This window comes from Globicephala melas, chromosome 8 (genome assembly GCF_963455315.2).
Source record: "Globicephala melas chromosome 8, mGloMel1.2, whole genome shotgun sequence".
In the NCBI taxonomy this organism is placed as follows: Eukaryota; Metazoa; Chordata; class Mammalia; order Artiodactyla; family Delphinidae; genus Globicephala; species Globicephala melas.
The window spans coordinates 81,875,906-81,892,530 of NC_083321.1; the positions used below are offsets into that span (position 1 = coordinate 81,875,906).

The following is a 16,625-nucleotide window of genomic DNA, read 5'->3' on the forward strand; positions in this document are numbered from 1 at the left end:
AGTGTGTGGACTTCTGTGGAATAATTGTTCTCCCATTTGTGAGTCACCCACCTTGTGGGTGTTTGATTTTATTATGATTGCGCCCCTCCTACTGTCTCATTGCAGCTTCTCCTTTGTCTTTGGATGTGGGGTAATTTTTTGGTGAGTTCCAGTGTCTCCTGTCAATGATTGTTCAGCAGTTAGTTGTGATTCCAGTGTTCTCACAAGAGGGAGTGAGCGCACATCCTTCTACTCCACAATCTTGAACAAATCCCCAGTTTTATGGTTTTAAAACCAGGATTAAGCAAATGTTAAGTTAAAACCAACAGGTGTCACTTATATAATAATGGTTAAGAAGGGAGCATTTTAAGCTAGAAATGCCATTGAAAATATGAAATCTTTCCTCATATTAAGAAAATGTTTAAAAATAATTTGTCACAGGAATTTAAAATAGTCTGATGGTCCTGTTGAATGAGATCAATTATGATTATGCTCTGAATTTTTATTCATTTCATTCTCACTTTTCTTCTGCTCACCCACACATCCCTGATAACCAGAGAAATGGTGAAGAGAAAATGTTCTTCTGAGCTCTAGCCTCAGTTTTCAGTGCCGTTACACTGCATATTAACAAGTCACATGCTTTGGTCTCAGGTTGGAAGTGGCAGAGAGAACATTTTTATAACAGTGTGTAAAGAACTTTAAGACATAGCTCATCCTCCATTCAGATAAGAAATGGAATATCAATCCAACCAACAAACAAACAAAACATTCTTAACTATGGTTACTTTGAGACCAATCCTAGATCTTCATGTGGTCCAGCCCCACCTTGGCATATGTCCCATCTATCTTGGCATAGCTCTGACTGAAGGTAAAAACAAGTTCTCTCAGAAGAGCATCTGCCATCTTGTATCAAATCTAAGAGCTCACCAATTGTTAAGATGTATTCCTATTTTATGTGCCACAGAGAGAGAAACAGTGCTGCCAATCAAACTATGGTACTGTGTTTTATCTCATCAAACATAGGTTGCATCTTAATTTCAGAGATGTTAAAGTGCAAAAGGGATCAATGAATTTAAGTAAGCATTCCTCTTCTGGACCTGAAGGAAAGGCTTTTGGTTCTACATTTCTGCCAAGTAAGCAATAAAAAGGAAAAGTATTCTAAATGTGGCATTTATACATTCAATATCGCAAAAAGGATGTCAGGTGATACAGAAATACTAGAACCATTCTGAGTAGACTATTCAGAACATAAAATGATACTTGTAATTATTATTAAACATACACGGTGAACTGGTGGTATTTCTTTTCTTTCTCTATGTTGATTATAGAAAGGAAAATGTTATTATCTTATCCATGTTTAGATCCCTCTCAGGTCGAATTGTTGGAGGTGTTTGGTGGTTCTTTACACTCATCATTATATCATCTTATACTGCTAACCTCGCTGCTTTCCTGACTGTCGAGAGAATGGTCTCCCCCATAGAAAGTGCAGAAGACCTGGCCAAACAAACAGAAATTGCCTATGGAACATTGGATTCAGGGTCAACAAAAGAATTTTTCAGAGTAAGTGGAGGGGAAAACTAAAAAGGAAATGTTCATAACTTTCAAATTCAGACAATTTTGCCAATTATTATATTATGGGCTCTAGCTATTATAAGTTTTGCAAACATAATGGTAACTGCTATGTTTAAACATAGCAATGCTATATACTTCTACTTGGATTTTATAATCACTTTAATATGAAAAAGCTAATTGATTTATTCACATTGCAAGAGGGACCCTTACTAAGGAAAAGTAACAATAAAAAGGTAAATAAAACAACTTTATAACATAATTTATCCCAAAGATTCCAATATTCATAATGCTATGAAGATACTTCATCTGGCAAGATTTGGATTTATCTATGCTTTGGAATTTAGAGCATAAAAATGAAAGCATGGCTTTTTTTTTTTTTCAAAGAATACATTTACCTTGCTGCATTTGAATCCCAAAACCTTAATTTCATGTTATAGTACCTATATGATGTTTATTATTTTATAATCTATTCTGTAACAATGGATTTCAAAGCAATATATTTGCTTTCTCACATGATAATGGGAACAAGAACTACTAAGTTCTAGCACCTTTGTAAAACATTGTATGATATTGCATTTTTGCTGATTTCTCTGCTTTTGCAGATAAAATTGTTCAAACTGATATAATTGCGTTTCACATATGGATATAATTCCTTTGGCTTGCCATCATGATGGCAGGTATTTTGGAGGTTTTGGGGTTTTTAGCTGTTTGTACCACTATAAGGATGAATTTTTTGATCTGTGAATCTCTTTCACTCTGCTTTTACTTAAATCCAGAAATTTCACAATGTGTGATCAGAGATAAGGGTTAATTTTGTGACTTTAGAACCAAAAAACTAAAAAGTGGTCAGGGTGAAATTTTCACAAATATTTCATTAGGTAATTGTGGCATCTTATATTTAACATCAATTGCTTAGAGACTAAATATTTAGTAATTTAGAAGACAAGATATGTTTCACTATTTCCTAAACTATTGTGTAAAATTAATGATAGCCCTTTAAAGTAAATTCACACTTATATACAGTACTTGGGAGATTACATTTTCATTTTAAATGTGTATATTTATTGTTTTCTCACTCAGCTTGGAAATTAAAAACAACAAAAGATACTACTCCTTAAGCCAGCCTTAACTTTCATGCACTTGAATTTCAATAATATTTCTTTTAAAAAAAATTCAATTATAGTATTCTTAGATATGACAGATGTTTATGTAACACTAAATCAGGAACAAATCACTCAAAAATTGTGCCAAACCCATCATTGCACATTGTTTTCAAAAAAACAGGCAGTGAACACCTTTGTCAACAATTTGGAGCATTACTAATAGATATAAAATTTGTAAATTATAAACTATTTGTAGATTTTTCTAAAACTGTGAATAATAGTCATGACAATATATTTTATTAACAATATTCTATGGATAAACTTAATTAGCCAAATTTTTTAACTTACTGAGTGCATTCCAGTCTCTAAAGCTTAATATAGTAACACATAATTCAGTACTTTTACACATAATTCAGCATAATTTCAGTACTTTTCTGGAAATCTGTGTTTCCACCCAAAAGAAACTAGGTAAAATTTAGTGACTTTGACTAAAAACCATTATGTATATGCATCAAAATAGAATACAAATTTGTGCTATCATTTACATTTTACTGAAAAATGATGACTGATTTTCATGTAAATAAAGCAGATATTTGTAGGTTCATCATTTTGCCTTGAGTGAGAAAGGGGAAAAGAAATATCATATTGATTCCCTGAAAATGTTTCAAAAATAACTCACTGTAGAGCTCTTTGGCATCAAATACATTGAGAATGTTATTTCTAATCTTTAGAGAGTTTTTAAAAACTGCTCAAGTTTGAAAAACTAATGAAGTAGGTAAGAGAATATATTGATTAGAAATATAGGAATAAGGAAAGCTGCTTCCTAGATACAGAGCCTCCCATATAAGTAGTGCAGTCACCATGCCCTGTTTCCTTTCTGTCCCACCCAATTATAGTTTTAAAATTGAAAGAGTGTTATATGTATAGGTATTTATGTTGCAGAATAGTTTGAACCCTAATAGGACAAGAAAATAATTTTCCCTGGAAGCATACTTCCAGGAATACATAAATTTGAGTTCTCTGATAAAAATCTCCTTCATTTCCTACCCTATGTTCTCCCTCCTCTCTCATACATGATCACCTGGTTTAAATAAATCATTTGTCTGATGGGTTGTTGAGGAAACAGAACGTGAAAGGTATTTTTGCCCTTGTCAAAAATGTTTTCTTATAGGAACACAGTAATGGTACATCTATCAGCTTCACTAAACTGCCTCAGGAAATGAATACTCAGCATTTCAAAAAATGTTGCAGTTGTTCTGGAAAAAGAATTAGGCCATGGGAGAAAATTACATCAGAATTCAACTGTTGCCTTGGTTTTGTACCATTATGAAACTTGATATGTTTCATGTTCTGTGCCACTTGTTAAGCATACACATAGAGGCATTTAAAGGAATTTTGTACTTGTCACTTAATGACAGGCTTTTTTAAGGTACTTTTACATTATTATAAACCTGATTTAAACACACTGATTTTCATTTCAGTGCAGATTTTATCCTGTACCTGTTTCAGTCATCAGTGAAATCATGAATGCATAAATGAGATGGATTAGTATTTCAGGGCTTATAATATTATCAAATAGTACATTGATAAGCTCTTACTGGAACATCAGTCTTGCTGTATAAGCTACTAAAAGCAGGAAATAATTTACCTGATAACAATGTAAATATCAACTATAGTGCATGACATTTTTACATATTTTCTATTAAAAGCAGAAATGGCAAAATACTTAATTTTGAAAAATTAAAAGGATGGCACATTTTTAAATCTCCAAGAATTATTATAAGTAATGAAATAATGCTTTAAATAGTTTCCCATGCATTGTGTTTCACAATAAAGATGAAACAAGTAAATCTGAGATCAATTTTATAATTTAAAAAAAATGACATATTATCTTTGCTTATTACCTTGAGCATATTCACTCCCCAAACCTGATCTTTAAGTAGATATCACAATTGAAGATAAAGATGTAAAAGTCCCACTATCACTACATTTATGAGCTTACTGGGTCTGCAAAAATCTCATTTTAGTCTGTCTCATCAAATTTATAAAAATTACCTTATCCTCATTCCTTAGCAAACACCCTCTTACAGTCACAAGTAAGGCACAGCGATATTATTTCCAGTCCTTTACCTCCTGAATTTCCCAACCTCACCCTCTCCACCATGTGGACTTGATTTTATCTAAACCATGCCCCTTTAAATCAGAATCAGAATTTCTAAACATTAACATAGTGACACACCATATAAATTTTTTTTCCAAAAAAGTTTCTTTCATCATTCCTCTATTTTCCACTGAGAGTGTGTATTTTATAATTTCTATTATACATAAGAAACTAAGCATAATTACACTACAGATTCCTCTTTCTTCTGGACTTCAAAGGAATTAATTTAACTTCTTTTGCACTTAAGGTATATGTAATTCAATATATTTAAACAAAAGCAGTAGTAATTTTCCTCACATTAATATTATGGGAATGGACATCTATAAAATATCAATGACCTAAAGGTATTTTATTCCTTTAAAAAAATCATTTGCTTTAATATTATGTTGCATTCTATATAGTTAAATTATCTTCATAATTACCAAGCCCTAAAAATACTCTTTTTCCATTTTGCTGCCTTAGTTTTGTTTAGCTGTTCTCTTTTCCTTTAATAAGATATAAAAAATAAGTAGAAAATTGCCAAGTAACTAGCATGATTCTCATATTCTTAAAATTTTTCAAAAGAAATTTAACTAAAATAATACTCAGATTTTATTTCCTCTGGTTTCAATGTAGTATACATAGTGAAACAAAAAATATATAGAGAACTCTGTACCTTTTGGGGTGTAACTCTGAAGTGAAGTTATCAATACATTAAAAAAAGTGATTATATGCCTAAATGATGTTGTTTAGCAACACATCTAAATTGAAATCATCAGGATAGATGTTTAAACACAATCAGTATCAAGTGATCCAGAGAGCTGATAATTTTCAGAAATTGGAACTCATTATAAAATGGAGTAGTTCATACTCTAGAAGAGAACTTCATTATCAGAGATGGAGTGAATGAGGCCTGGCAACATGGCCTCCCTAGTGGATCTCATGGTTAAGGGTTCTGAATCCAGATACTCTTCTGTCCTGGTACAATATAGAATCTTTGCAACTGAATTATATTTGGCATAGAATTTTCCTAATGTGAGGATTTCTGTAGCCAGAAGTAACCTGTCATTACCTAAACATGCATACACAAACATATCAGAATCTCTGAATCATGAGATATTTTCAAGTGTTAATAACATAAAAACATTTCAGAGGATACAGGATATCTATTTCCTATCTGATATTTATCACCATTTGAATATACATTAACATAAAATATCTGGGGTTTTTTGGTGTTTAGGTATGCAAATCTCTTATTGTGTGACTTATTATATAGATTTATTGATTACTAAATTTCCACCTTATGAAGCCAAAATTTTGAATACCACTTTTATCAGTTTCTTTGTTCACCTGAGTAATTTGCTTTTACCCAAAACATGTATTCTTAAATTTGCTATTTGGGTACCTTGTTGATTATTGAAGATTTGCTTCTTGTTGGATTCTATCTTCTGGTAAACAAAACAAGGTTGGTGTAAATAAGTATACATGCTACTCAGGATTTGGCCTCATGCTTAGATTTAGGTTTGACTGAAGTCTCCATTACTTTTAATTTGGATCCAGATGCAAAATTTCCACATCTTGCTATTGAACAAAATTAATTGCACCAGATAAAAGTCTGTGTGTATCATTGTATTGTCAAACACCAAACAGGATTTGGGCTTTTCTATTTTATTAAATATATCCTTTGGGGACATTTGAGTTCATTTGGATATATTTTCGTGTGAAAAAATGTGTGGATGAAAAAATCTAATATGAATGCAGATACCAACAAAATGAATTGGATAAATTAAGTCCTGCAAATAATGTAGATACAGCCCAAATAAACAAAAATATAAGTAAGTTTCTTGGCTGAAGTCAAGGGATTAGAAAAACTAACTCTCCAAAATATAAAGTGGGAAAACAAGAATTAGTTCTCTTTAAAGTTTAATATATGTTCTATTTGGAGATTTTGTTAAAAAAGGTCTAAAAATGTTTTGGTGAACCTAGTTTGATTCTTGTTTTATGGATATTTGGTTTGTAAACTAGGGCAGATTTCTCCTCCTCCTTTGGTGTTCAAATACTGACTTGATAGGGACTGCACATTTTGTATACATTTTTTTAGAATGGTTTACATTAAAACTTTGAGGCATGGAAAAATATGAAAATAAAACAATATAACAACTCTCCTTGTTTGTTATAATTCAGTACAACTCTCTCTATGGCTGTCTACATTTTATAATAATAATAAGTTGTTCTTTAAGCAGTTGAGTAAGGTAGTTATTATGACATGAGGTACCTTTTTCTCCAAATATCACTTTTAAATGTCTTTCATTTCAGTGATTTTCTTAAACAGTTGTAAAAAGCAGTTTTCTAATTGTAAAAGAATAATGTTATTATGGCAAATTGCAATTAGAGGGTAACGTAGAAGGTTTTATCCTTATCTCGGTTCAGTCAATATTAACATCTTGTTCCCTTCTTTCCTGTATTTAATTTTATTTTAATGTCCTCCAGAGATCAAAAATAGCAGTGTATGAAAAGATGTGGACCTACATGCGATCAGCAGAGCCATCAGTGTTCACTAGGACTACAGCTGAGGGAGTAGCTCGTGTCCGAAAATCCAAGGGCAAATTTGCCTTTCTCCTGGAGTCCACTATGAATGAATACATTGAGCAGCGAAAGCCATGTGACACAATGAAAGTGGGAGGAAATCTGGATTCGAAAGGCTATGGAGTAGCAACACCCAAGGGTTCTTCATTAAGGTGGGTGGAATAGTATAACAATATAACATGTGTTGTTATAGTATTCCACCTTCCCTGATGTCCCTGAGAGAATTATTTTGTTTTGTGTGTGAACATGGTATGTTTGTTTGTTTTTCTGTTTCTCCATTTCATATTTTTTCCTCAACAATCAGGTATTTTTTTTTAATTTTAGAATAATTAATCTTAATTGACATATATCTTTCAAGGCCATATAAAAACCAAACTGGTTGAACACTAGCTGCTTCCAGTGGGCCTAAAACATGGGTAGCATATGCTTCTATATCTCATCAACTTTTTTTGGTCACTGAAATCTACATTCTCATTGTGTCAGTAATAATTCTACATTTTTTCATTATTTTTAAAATTATGCCTGCCTGCTAGTTTCTAAGAAGAAATCAATATCTTCTAGAAAAACACTTTTTTTCCATTTCAATGTTTCATTTATTATGACATCATTATATTTTAGAAAATCCTGAGTTGTATCAATGCTAACTTTGTAAATCACATTTATTTATAAATGCAATTATGATCAGAGGGAAAACTGGGCTCTGATTTTATTGTGCTTACTCAAGTCACACTCTCTACTGTTGCAAAGGGAGTATGGGGTAAGTAAGATCTGTAAAATTAGACCCAGTAACAATTCAAAATTGTTCACACATAGACCCCTAAAATGTGACTTATGACCAAAGCATCACACATGTGGTTGGTAGTCCACATGTGTTAAAAGTGAGACTTTGTTTCTTAAGGAAATGTTGGTAAAATCTGCCCTTTTCACCCTTTTGGTCCTGGACATAGAAAATTCACATGTTTATGTCCAGGAGGCAGAGTTTCCTATTTTCCTTAAGTAACAAAGGCTGCTGTTGAATTGCTGGGGTTAGAGCAAAGCTGGGGTCAAAAGTGACGACTGATAAATTACTCTGGTCTCAGTGCTGCTTAGGAGAGATTCATACAAAGCACAGATTCAAGAAGAAATCAGAATCTTTGCCAAAGGAATTAACCAAGAACCTGGTCTTGAAAAATGATGCTTCTGGTAAGCCTTTGAAAAATGAAGGTAATGAGACCTGTACTGTTGCCTAGTAGGAGTGAAAACAATATAAAATTATATGATTGGTTTCAAAAAGGGAACTGCAATGTACTTTAGGTATATGTGCTGGGTGGGGGAGAGGTTGAGACAGATATAAGAAACAAATACTAGTACTGAAAAGTTTGTGTTAAAACAGTATTTTGTGTTTGCAAACAACACTGTAATAATTCAAGAGGGGTTCCATGGTATGTTCAAAAGGGACAATTTTTAAAGGAGATAGAACAAAATTAGCCAGCAAAGACATATTTGGGTGTAGACTTTGGCAATACTGAAGTCAGGTTTATTTGAACACACTTCGCATATGAAACTGGAGAAATGTGCACGGAGAAAGCCAAACAAATAAATTATCTATGATAAAATTCTACCCAAAAAGATTTCAGCCATTCAGAAACTAAAAGTGACATTAGAATATTTGGTCTTTAAGGGAATATATTGTTTGATGCAACATGAGAAATATGTAATTTCAATGAGGCCATGTGGCAAATAAATCTCTATCGAAATAGTAGTAAATAGAAAGGGAGACAGCAACAGAGGGTGATATGTAGATTACTGTTCACACTATTGATTACATTCACTGGATGTAGCATTTGCTCTTAATTAATTCTCTGTGGATGTAGCTGCCTTGTCCTCTGTCTTGTGTCTACTGATAAAGTCAAGTTCCAGGGACTGAATTTGGCCCTCAGATAAGGGTGCGCCTGACTCCCATTGATAGCAAGAGTGTTCCCTCTTAAATGTACCACTTTGTCAAATCCACACTACAGGGATTGTTTAGGGAGAAGCTGAAGGGCTTCATCTGTCTAGAACTGTATAATAATCAGCTATTGGCCTCCCCCTCTTTTCCTGTCTTTCCCTGGATCTTGTTAATGAGGCAATTGTTAAACTCAGCTTCCTGGGTTAAGAGTTTGTTTATGTGCTTTGCTTTATACATGCCACAATTTCCTGAGCAAGCTGGCCCCTGCATGCCAAAACCACAGTCATTTTGTCCTGTCTTTGAGAATACTGGAAGTGCACTGAAGGCTAACCACCATTCACCTTACCCACACCTCCTTACTCCCCCACACCCAGCCCAACTAAGCAGGAGGCTCATTAAGCTTAAATTCTCATTCTTATTCAACTAGTAACCTTCTGCTTCAAAAGAGGCAAACTAATATAGAGATGGACCAATAGGCACCTTCTGTATAAATGACGAAATTCAAAATAATTAGTCATCAGAGAAAGATCCAGAGGGCATACCTTCATCAAGAGTATCTTTGAAAACTTTCTGCCTCATTTGTTCAGTTGAGACTAAGTCTGTTTTCCCACAAGATCTATTTTTTTAACCAAGTTTTTAGGTTAATAGTTCTGGACACATTGAGATTGGTCTGTTTCACTGTCATTAATTATGGCTTTCTTCCAAACGCTGCTGTTTTGATTCATTGGGTAATATGAGACTTTATGAAAAGGAAAACAATCTTCCTTCTATATAAGTATAACCAGAGAATGCAGACAAATGACTAGCAATCTTCTGTTGATCTAGGGAGTTTTTTTATTTCCAGATCTTGCTGTTTGGTCAAAATGCTTCAAAATAAATGTCACAGAAAAGAGTAAGAGTAGGATATATAATCAGGATGGAAAATCAAGACTTGGGTCTTTAATGTAGGCTTTAAAACACAGGCAATCAGGATCATCACAGAGCATATATCTGTGACTAGGGTAACAAATATTAAACCAGTTATGACTGGCACCCATCTTTATGGCAGAGAATGATATTCAAAGCTCCCTATTGTTCAGAGAGACTTTATTTCAGGCTAGCGTTTGCTGGGCATACACATACGTAGCATTTCACAATGTTAAAACCATCAAGCTATCACTAACGGCTCTCAGTAACAGAAGGCCAGTAAGTATGCTCAGAAATTATCAGTATATTATGATTTGACATAGATTCTCCAATTTGTAGGTGATAGAATGATGCCAGGTATATTGATGTTGTTAAACTTAGAATCTATAAATTTTAAAATTGAAAAGGAAAGCAATTATAGGTAAGTGTACCTACAAGCTATAAATATCAGTGAGTCAAAAAACTTAAATCTTACTGGCATTACTATTTGTTTTTCTAAGTTACCTTCCAAAGAAAACTTTCAGGTCTTATTGTGAGATAAAAGGGTAAAATCTCTTATGTTTCACTATCTCCCTACTTTGATATTTCTCCTGAATCTTCTTTCCACATACACAATGCCATTTATTCTACATGAACTTCCTTCTCATCCCTTCTCCAGTACCCTTGGCAATCCAAAACTCTTGTAAAAGCCTTCACTGGTTGAGAAATTTTTAAAGGTTGTTTTAAAATAGACACTCTAGATGGCATAGCAATGTGATGTAAAGTTTAGATGAAAGAGGAAGTGTATTTTGACTATACTATCAATACTATCAACTTTACTATGCAACTTTAGTATAGATACGTACTATACTATAGTATTTATTATCTAGGAAAGTTGTATACTTTACTATCAAAAAGTAGTTTCTTTAGTGTATTATCTATATTACACTAGTTTCTAGACTCTCAACTTTACCATGCAATAAGTAAACTGATAAAGATTGTTTAGAGTAAATCATAATTTATTTAATACAGATTTACTGACTATTAAATAGTTGTTAAATGAGAAATACCCCTTTTAAAAATATTCATGGTATCTAGTATCTTCAAGTACTTCCAGGAAACAAAGAAGTGGATCATATCTTCAGAATTTTCCTGGCCTTTGTAAAGATTTTTATGCTTGACCCTAATGTTTGAAGCCACATTAAAAAAAACTAGTGTCCTGGGGATTCCATGGCAGTCCAGTGTTTAGGGCTCAGCACTTTCTCTGCTATGGTCCCGGGTTTGATTCCTGGTCGGGGAACTAAGTTCCCACAAGCCGTGGCACAGCCAAAAATTTAAAAATAAAACTAAAAAAGAAAAAAGCTAGTCTCCTATACTTCTATTATTCAATAGGGATAATTCCCATTCAAATTTTGCCTTCTCTAAAGATATTTGTGGAACTGTGCCTAATATAAGACAAATGATCTGTCGTTAAAAAAAAAAAAAGGTCTTTCAAGAGAAAGCAGTTCCAAAAGAACTTGATCAGTGGTTGAAATCTGGGGAAAAGTGAGGCCCATTTGGACTTGCTGATGCCCAGGTACAGGAACCTGTGGCAACAGGAGCTGCTCCTTTGAAACCAGGCACATCATGCTTAGTTTACAACAGGCAACTCAGAGCCCCCACAGCAATATCATGGCAGAGGAGAGGAAGTACTAAGAATGGGAATTAGAATAGCACATCTTCATTGGACTTTTTATTTCGGTATTTAACACAATCACTGACCTCATAAGACACTTGTCTCAAGTCTAAATCTGTATCAGGGTAAGTAGAGTTCTCTGTAGGCCAAATTATGTTTCTTCAACTTGGGAGTATTTTTTTAGGGCAGATGTATTAAATTTAATATTCAAATTCATGTGTGAAAAATATATTATCTTGAAGGAACCACTTTCCTACATAAAATTTCTGAGATATATTTAGTCATAAGTTCAGGTATACTTGGAAAGTTTAGAAAGAAGGAATTTGCTGGATGCTGTGTGTGACACTAAAGTTGTAGTCTGTTTTTGGTATTAGTAACAAGTCAATTGTTAGCACTTAATGTAGACACTAGTAAAACTTAAAAGTACAGAAATTTAAAGTGAGTACTTAATATTACTTAGCAGCACTTGGCCTCAAGTAAATATACTTTTAACTTATTTTCTGGAAATGAGTTGCAGCAGATTAGTACACAAGTATGGGTTTATTTTTAACTATTATGGAAAGGGAGAGATATGTTTTCATTTATGAATATCCCTCATTTTATTAGGTGGCATATTAAAAGATGCTACAGATAACTTAGTTTTTGAACTTAGTTTTTGTGATCCCATTATGTTTTGGAACATAGTCTGTTGGCCTAGGGATTAGAAAACACACTCATACAAAAATCATTTGCACCTCTCAGCATAAACGCACACAAACACATGCAAATCCCCCTGGTTGTGATATGCTTAAACACTTACTCAGTTTGCTATTAGAGATGTGGGTACCAAGTATTTTACATTCACAAACTGAGATGTCACATGGTAAAGGTATCAATGCTAAATGTGTCCCAGGGGAAAATAATCCCCTTTAGAATTCATGCATCCCATCTTTCTCTTGCTAGATACTGAGTACAGTAGGAAACATAACACTTTCTATTGCCATTTGAAATTTTAGATTTTTCATTTAGCTCTTTCCTGCAGTCAAAAGATGATTAAATTTACAGCTCCCCATGAAAAGGAAAAAAATCCTGCATTTTTCTGCATTTCTTTAAGATCACCAAGTATTATACATTTTCCATTCTCCCTGCTTGTAAAAAGAAAAAAATGCCAATATGATTTGCCTTCATTCATTTGCCAATTTATTCAACAGATGGTTGCTGGGTTCCACCTGAGAATTTACCAGAGAGTTTTCAAGTTGTTCATTCTGGGGATGTTTTGTGGCTGCCGTAGGTAACACCATCTGAAAGTTTAAATTCAGTGTTTACCTGTATATGCCTCCTCTCCATTACACTTAGAAGCTATATTTTAGTAACTTGCCTGAGAAACGTGGATAATTTGTGGCTGTTTTAGTTTATACCACTTCAAAGAGGATTAAATTTAATAAGATAAAACTGCTACAAAAGAAGTTTAACAGTTTAAGCCTTCACAACCTGATTTGACAAAAGATCTAAGTTTAGATCTCAATTTTGACAGTTCTGTGAAAAGCCAGAATTCCAAGCTGTTGTTCTTTAGTCCCACACAATTGTCTTATAAACAAATATATTAAGTGTAAAGAATCCCCCAAAAGAATATCTATATCCTATAAAATTCAAGTTAATTCAGTTGCAACACACAACTAATGTGAGTGTAGAACCTATAGCCAACCAAGTCAAGCAGCCTTGACCTACCCATGCCACGTGTATTTAGGAAACATATAGTTGTATCTAAGGATAAAGTTCATAATCTGATATGTAATAAACGTGCTGTAGATGAACTTATCCCTATATTAGTAGTGTATTTAAGTGTTTCCTCTTGATATATGTCTAATAGTTTGACAGGTTCCATATTATGTCACTCATCTTTACACATCATCTCACTACAAGGATTGGTTTCCAGAAGCAATTGCAGTGCTAGCGCTCAGGTTATAAAGGGGACACAAAGGAACAACAAAGCAAGTGAAAAGGGGTCTGTTTGGCCAAAACAATATCAGCCAAGATGGGGCTGGTTTATTATTCATATTTAAGAGAAGGAAGATAGAATAGTTTGGCAGTCATTTGGAATGAACTGGGAAATAGTAAAGACCCTAGTTTAGAATTATATTCTGCTTTAATTTAAGTAGGGATAAGAAACTGTAGGTCATTTATTTAAATATTTATTTCTCCCCAAAAATCAGTCCTATAATTCTTGTTTTCAGAATGAAATAACATACATTTGAAATAGCTTTGCCACAAACATAGTCATACACACCTGGCAACACCTGAATAGAAAAGTCACCATTCGAGTTTTTAAAATACCTAGCCTGGCCACAAGCCTTCTCAGAAATGGGCATTATATTGATTATGAGAACATTTTAAAAATAATAATCATAAAAACAGAAGTTAGAAATACTGTGAATATATTGTTTATCCTCCTTAATACCAGGAGTAGCTTTTTCATGATTAAAAGTAGTTTATTTTAAATGGACAGATTCCAAACTTTCTGAAAACCTAAAATTCATTGTTAGGACTCATTCACAGAATGAAATACACTTTCAGAAACTTCGTAAAGCCATTTCAATATGTTTCTTTACTGTCACACAACTCAACAATGAAAGAATCATTAAAGGCATAAAAATTTTCTTAGCATTAATTCTGCCTTTCAAAGTATACAATACCAAAATATGGAAGAAATCTATCACTGTAAATACTATTGACCAAACAAAGTCATGACATCATATTGAAATAATCTAGATTTTATTTATCTTAACTTTTTCTCTAGGGTACTCAATGAAGAAATTAATACACAAATATTTTTTACAGAAATGTTAAAAATTCAATCTGTTTTCTCTAAGTGTTAACTATTTGGGAGTTTGCCAAAATAAAAATCAAATTGGAGTCAATCAAACAAATGTGACACAAGCAACTCACTTTCAAAGACAACATAAGAGTATATGGACCCTCTCCATTGTTGCTTCACTACACAAAAGATTATATAAAAACTGTCAAGAACTACCTGCAAGGCCTCTGCTATTATAGAAGCCTAGTTGTTTCATATTTGGAGCTGACAGATTTGCAACTTCTGAACATCCTTTTAGATATAGTAACAGGCCAGAATCCTGTTAGTAACTAAGAGAAGACATCATCAGACACCCGGTCCCTAGTTTCCCCTCTTTTCAGGAATTTGCAACTAGGATCACAAAAAAAGTATTATCAATAAGTACAGCTGCTCTAAGTTGCTAACATCTTTAGCATGAAAAGTAAATTTAAAAGATAAAAAGAATGTGAAATAAAAAACTTAAAATTAAACCAAGTATCCAGAACCCTAAGTCAATGCCCTAACTTTTGGCTTATATTTGAGGCTAGGCTAATCAGAGGTAAATAGAAGTAAATGGGATCCAAGAAAAACTGACCTGATTGTCTTCCAGAGTAAAAATGAAGGTCATAGACTAAAAAAAAGAATTATTTACTATGAAATGATATAGGAATGATAATATCATATAATGCAAAGAATCAGTTAATCTATTATTTAATTAATGTGCTTTTTAATTTGTTCACTTTTAAGACATAATGTTTAAATTTAGCTTAACATAGAGTTCTAAAAATTGCTGAGCAATGTATTTCTAAAGTGAAACAATAATAGTAGCAGTACAGCATTATAGCTTTCAAACCACTTCCACATATATATATTTTTTACTTGCTCCTTTTAACCCTTTTATGATGTCATTTTGTTACAGAGGAAGACATTATAAATTAGAGACGTTACGTGACTTGCCCACAGTCTCACACAGCTGAGATTGGAACGGAGATCTTCTGACTCTCTCCAGTGCTCTTATAGGAAAAGAACAAAAAAAGAAAAAAAACTTATTAATATAAATATAGTTTACTTTGAAAACTTACTGAACAGGTTCTATGATTATTCCATGCTGCAGTTTCAGCAACACTGATAATTTCAAGGCATATTGCAAATAGCCATATAAGAGCTCAAGAAACTATAAAGTCTAATTAATATTAAAAACTAAATAAACTCTTGATAAGTTAAGGAAATTACACAGAGGTAGATTTTGGGTCAACACAAAGAAAGATTTTACAACAATTAAAACTGGTCCAAAAAATGGGGGGAAATTGGCTATGATTCTCGACATCAGAGTTGTTCAAACAGAAATAGAAGGGATTCTCACATCTCTTAGAGAGTACTGTGACAGTGACATCAAAATTCCCTTCTCACTTTGAGAGTCTGAGATTCTGAGTCATGCCCTGAACTGTCTTTAGCAAAACAACCAAAGAATTCTCTTATACCTCTTCGAAGTTGTGGACACCTAATAACACTGGGGGAAAATTCATCCCCAGAACATCAATAGAAATTCATCAGGTTTTGGAATTAAGTAAGTCACTAATTAAGTAAATAGCTGCTTTTATCACAGTCTGTCTACATTGTGAAATGGAAAAGTATTTAAGGAAAGAACTTCTCTGAGAGAACCACAGAGCTAGAGATAGACACAATTCTTTTATATTTATATATAGAGAGATTTAAAATTATATACTGACATCAAATTTTTGGCAACGTACAAATCTGACAAAATTCTTTGGATTATATTAAAGTGGGAATAAAACAGCTAAGGTGATACACATACATGTAGAAGGACTTACTTTGTTTTTTTAAGAATAAAACATATATATCCATATCTAGATATGATAAAAATTGATCTATGAAATGTGGTATCCCGTGGTGGTTCAATATGTAATACTTGAGAGGGTTGATTT

General features: G+C 33.1%; 1 protein-coding gene across 16 annotated transcripts in view; it reads left to right on the plus strand.

Annotated features, from left to right (window-relative positions):
- Positions 1–16,625, plus strand: part of GRIA4 (glutamate ionotropic receptor AMPA type subunit 4) — a 525,267-nt gene that overhangs the window by 471,819 nt on the left and 36,823 nt on the right. For all 16 annotated transcript variants that reach the window (XR_009564952.1, XR_009564951.1, XR_009564953.1 and 13 more), the window contains 2 exons: positions 1,341–1,539; positions 7,285–7,532. Coding sequence is in view for 13 of the 16 variants with exons in the window: in XM_060303986.1 (XP_060159969.1) it covers positions 1,341–1,539; positions 7,285–7,532 (447 nt within the window). In the remaining 3 variants the exon portion in view is untranslated. The remainder of the gene's footprint in view (positions 1–1,340; positions 1,540–7,284; positions 7,533–16,625) is intronic.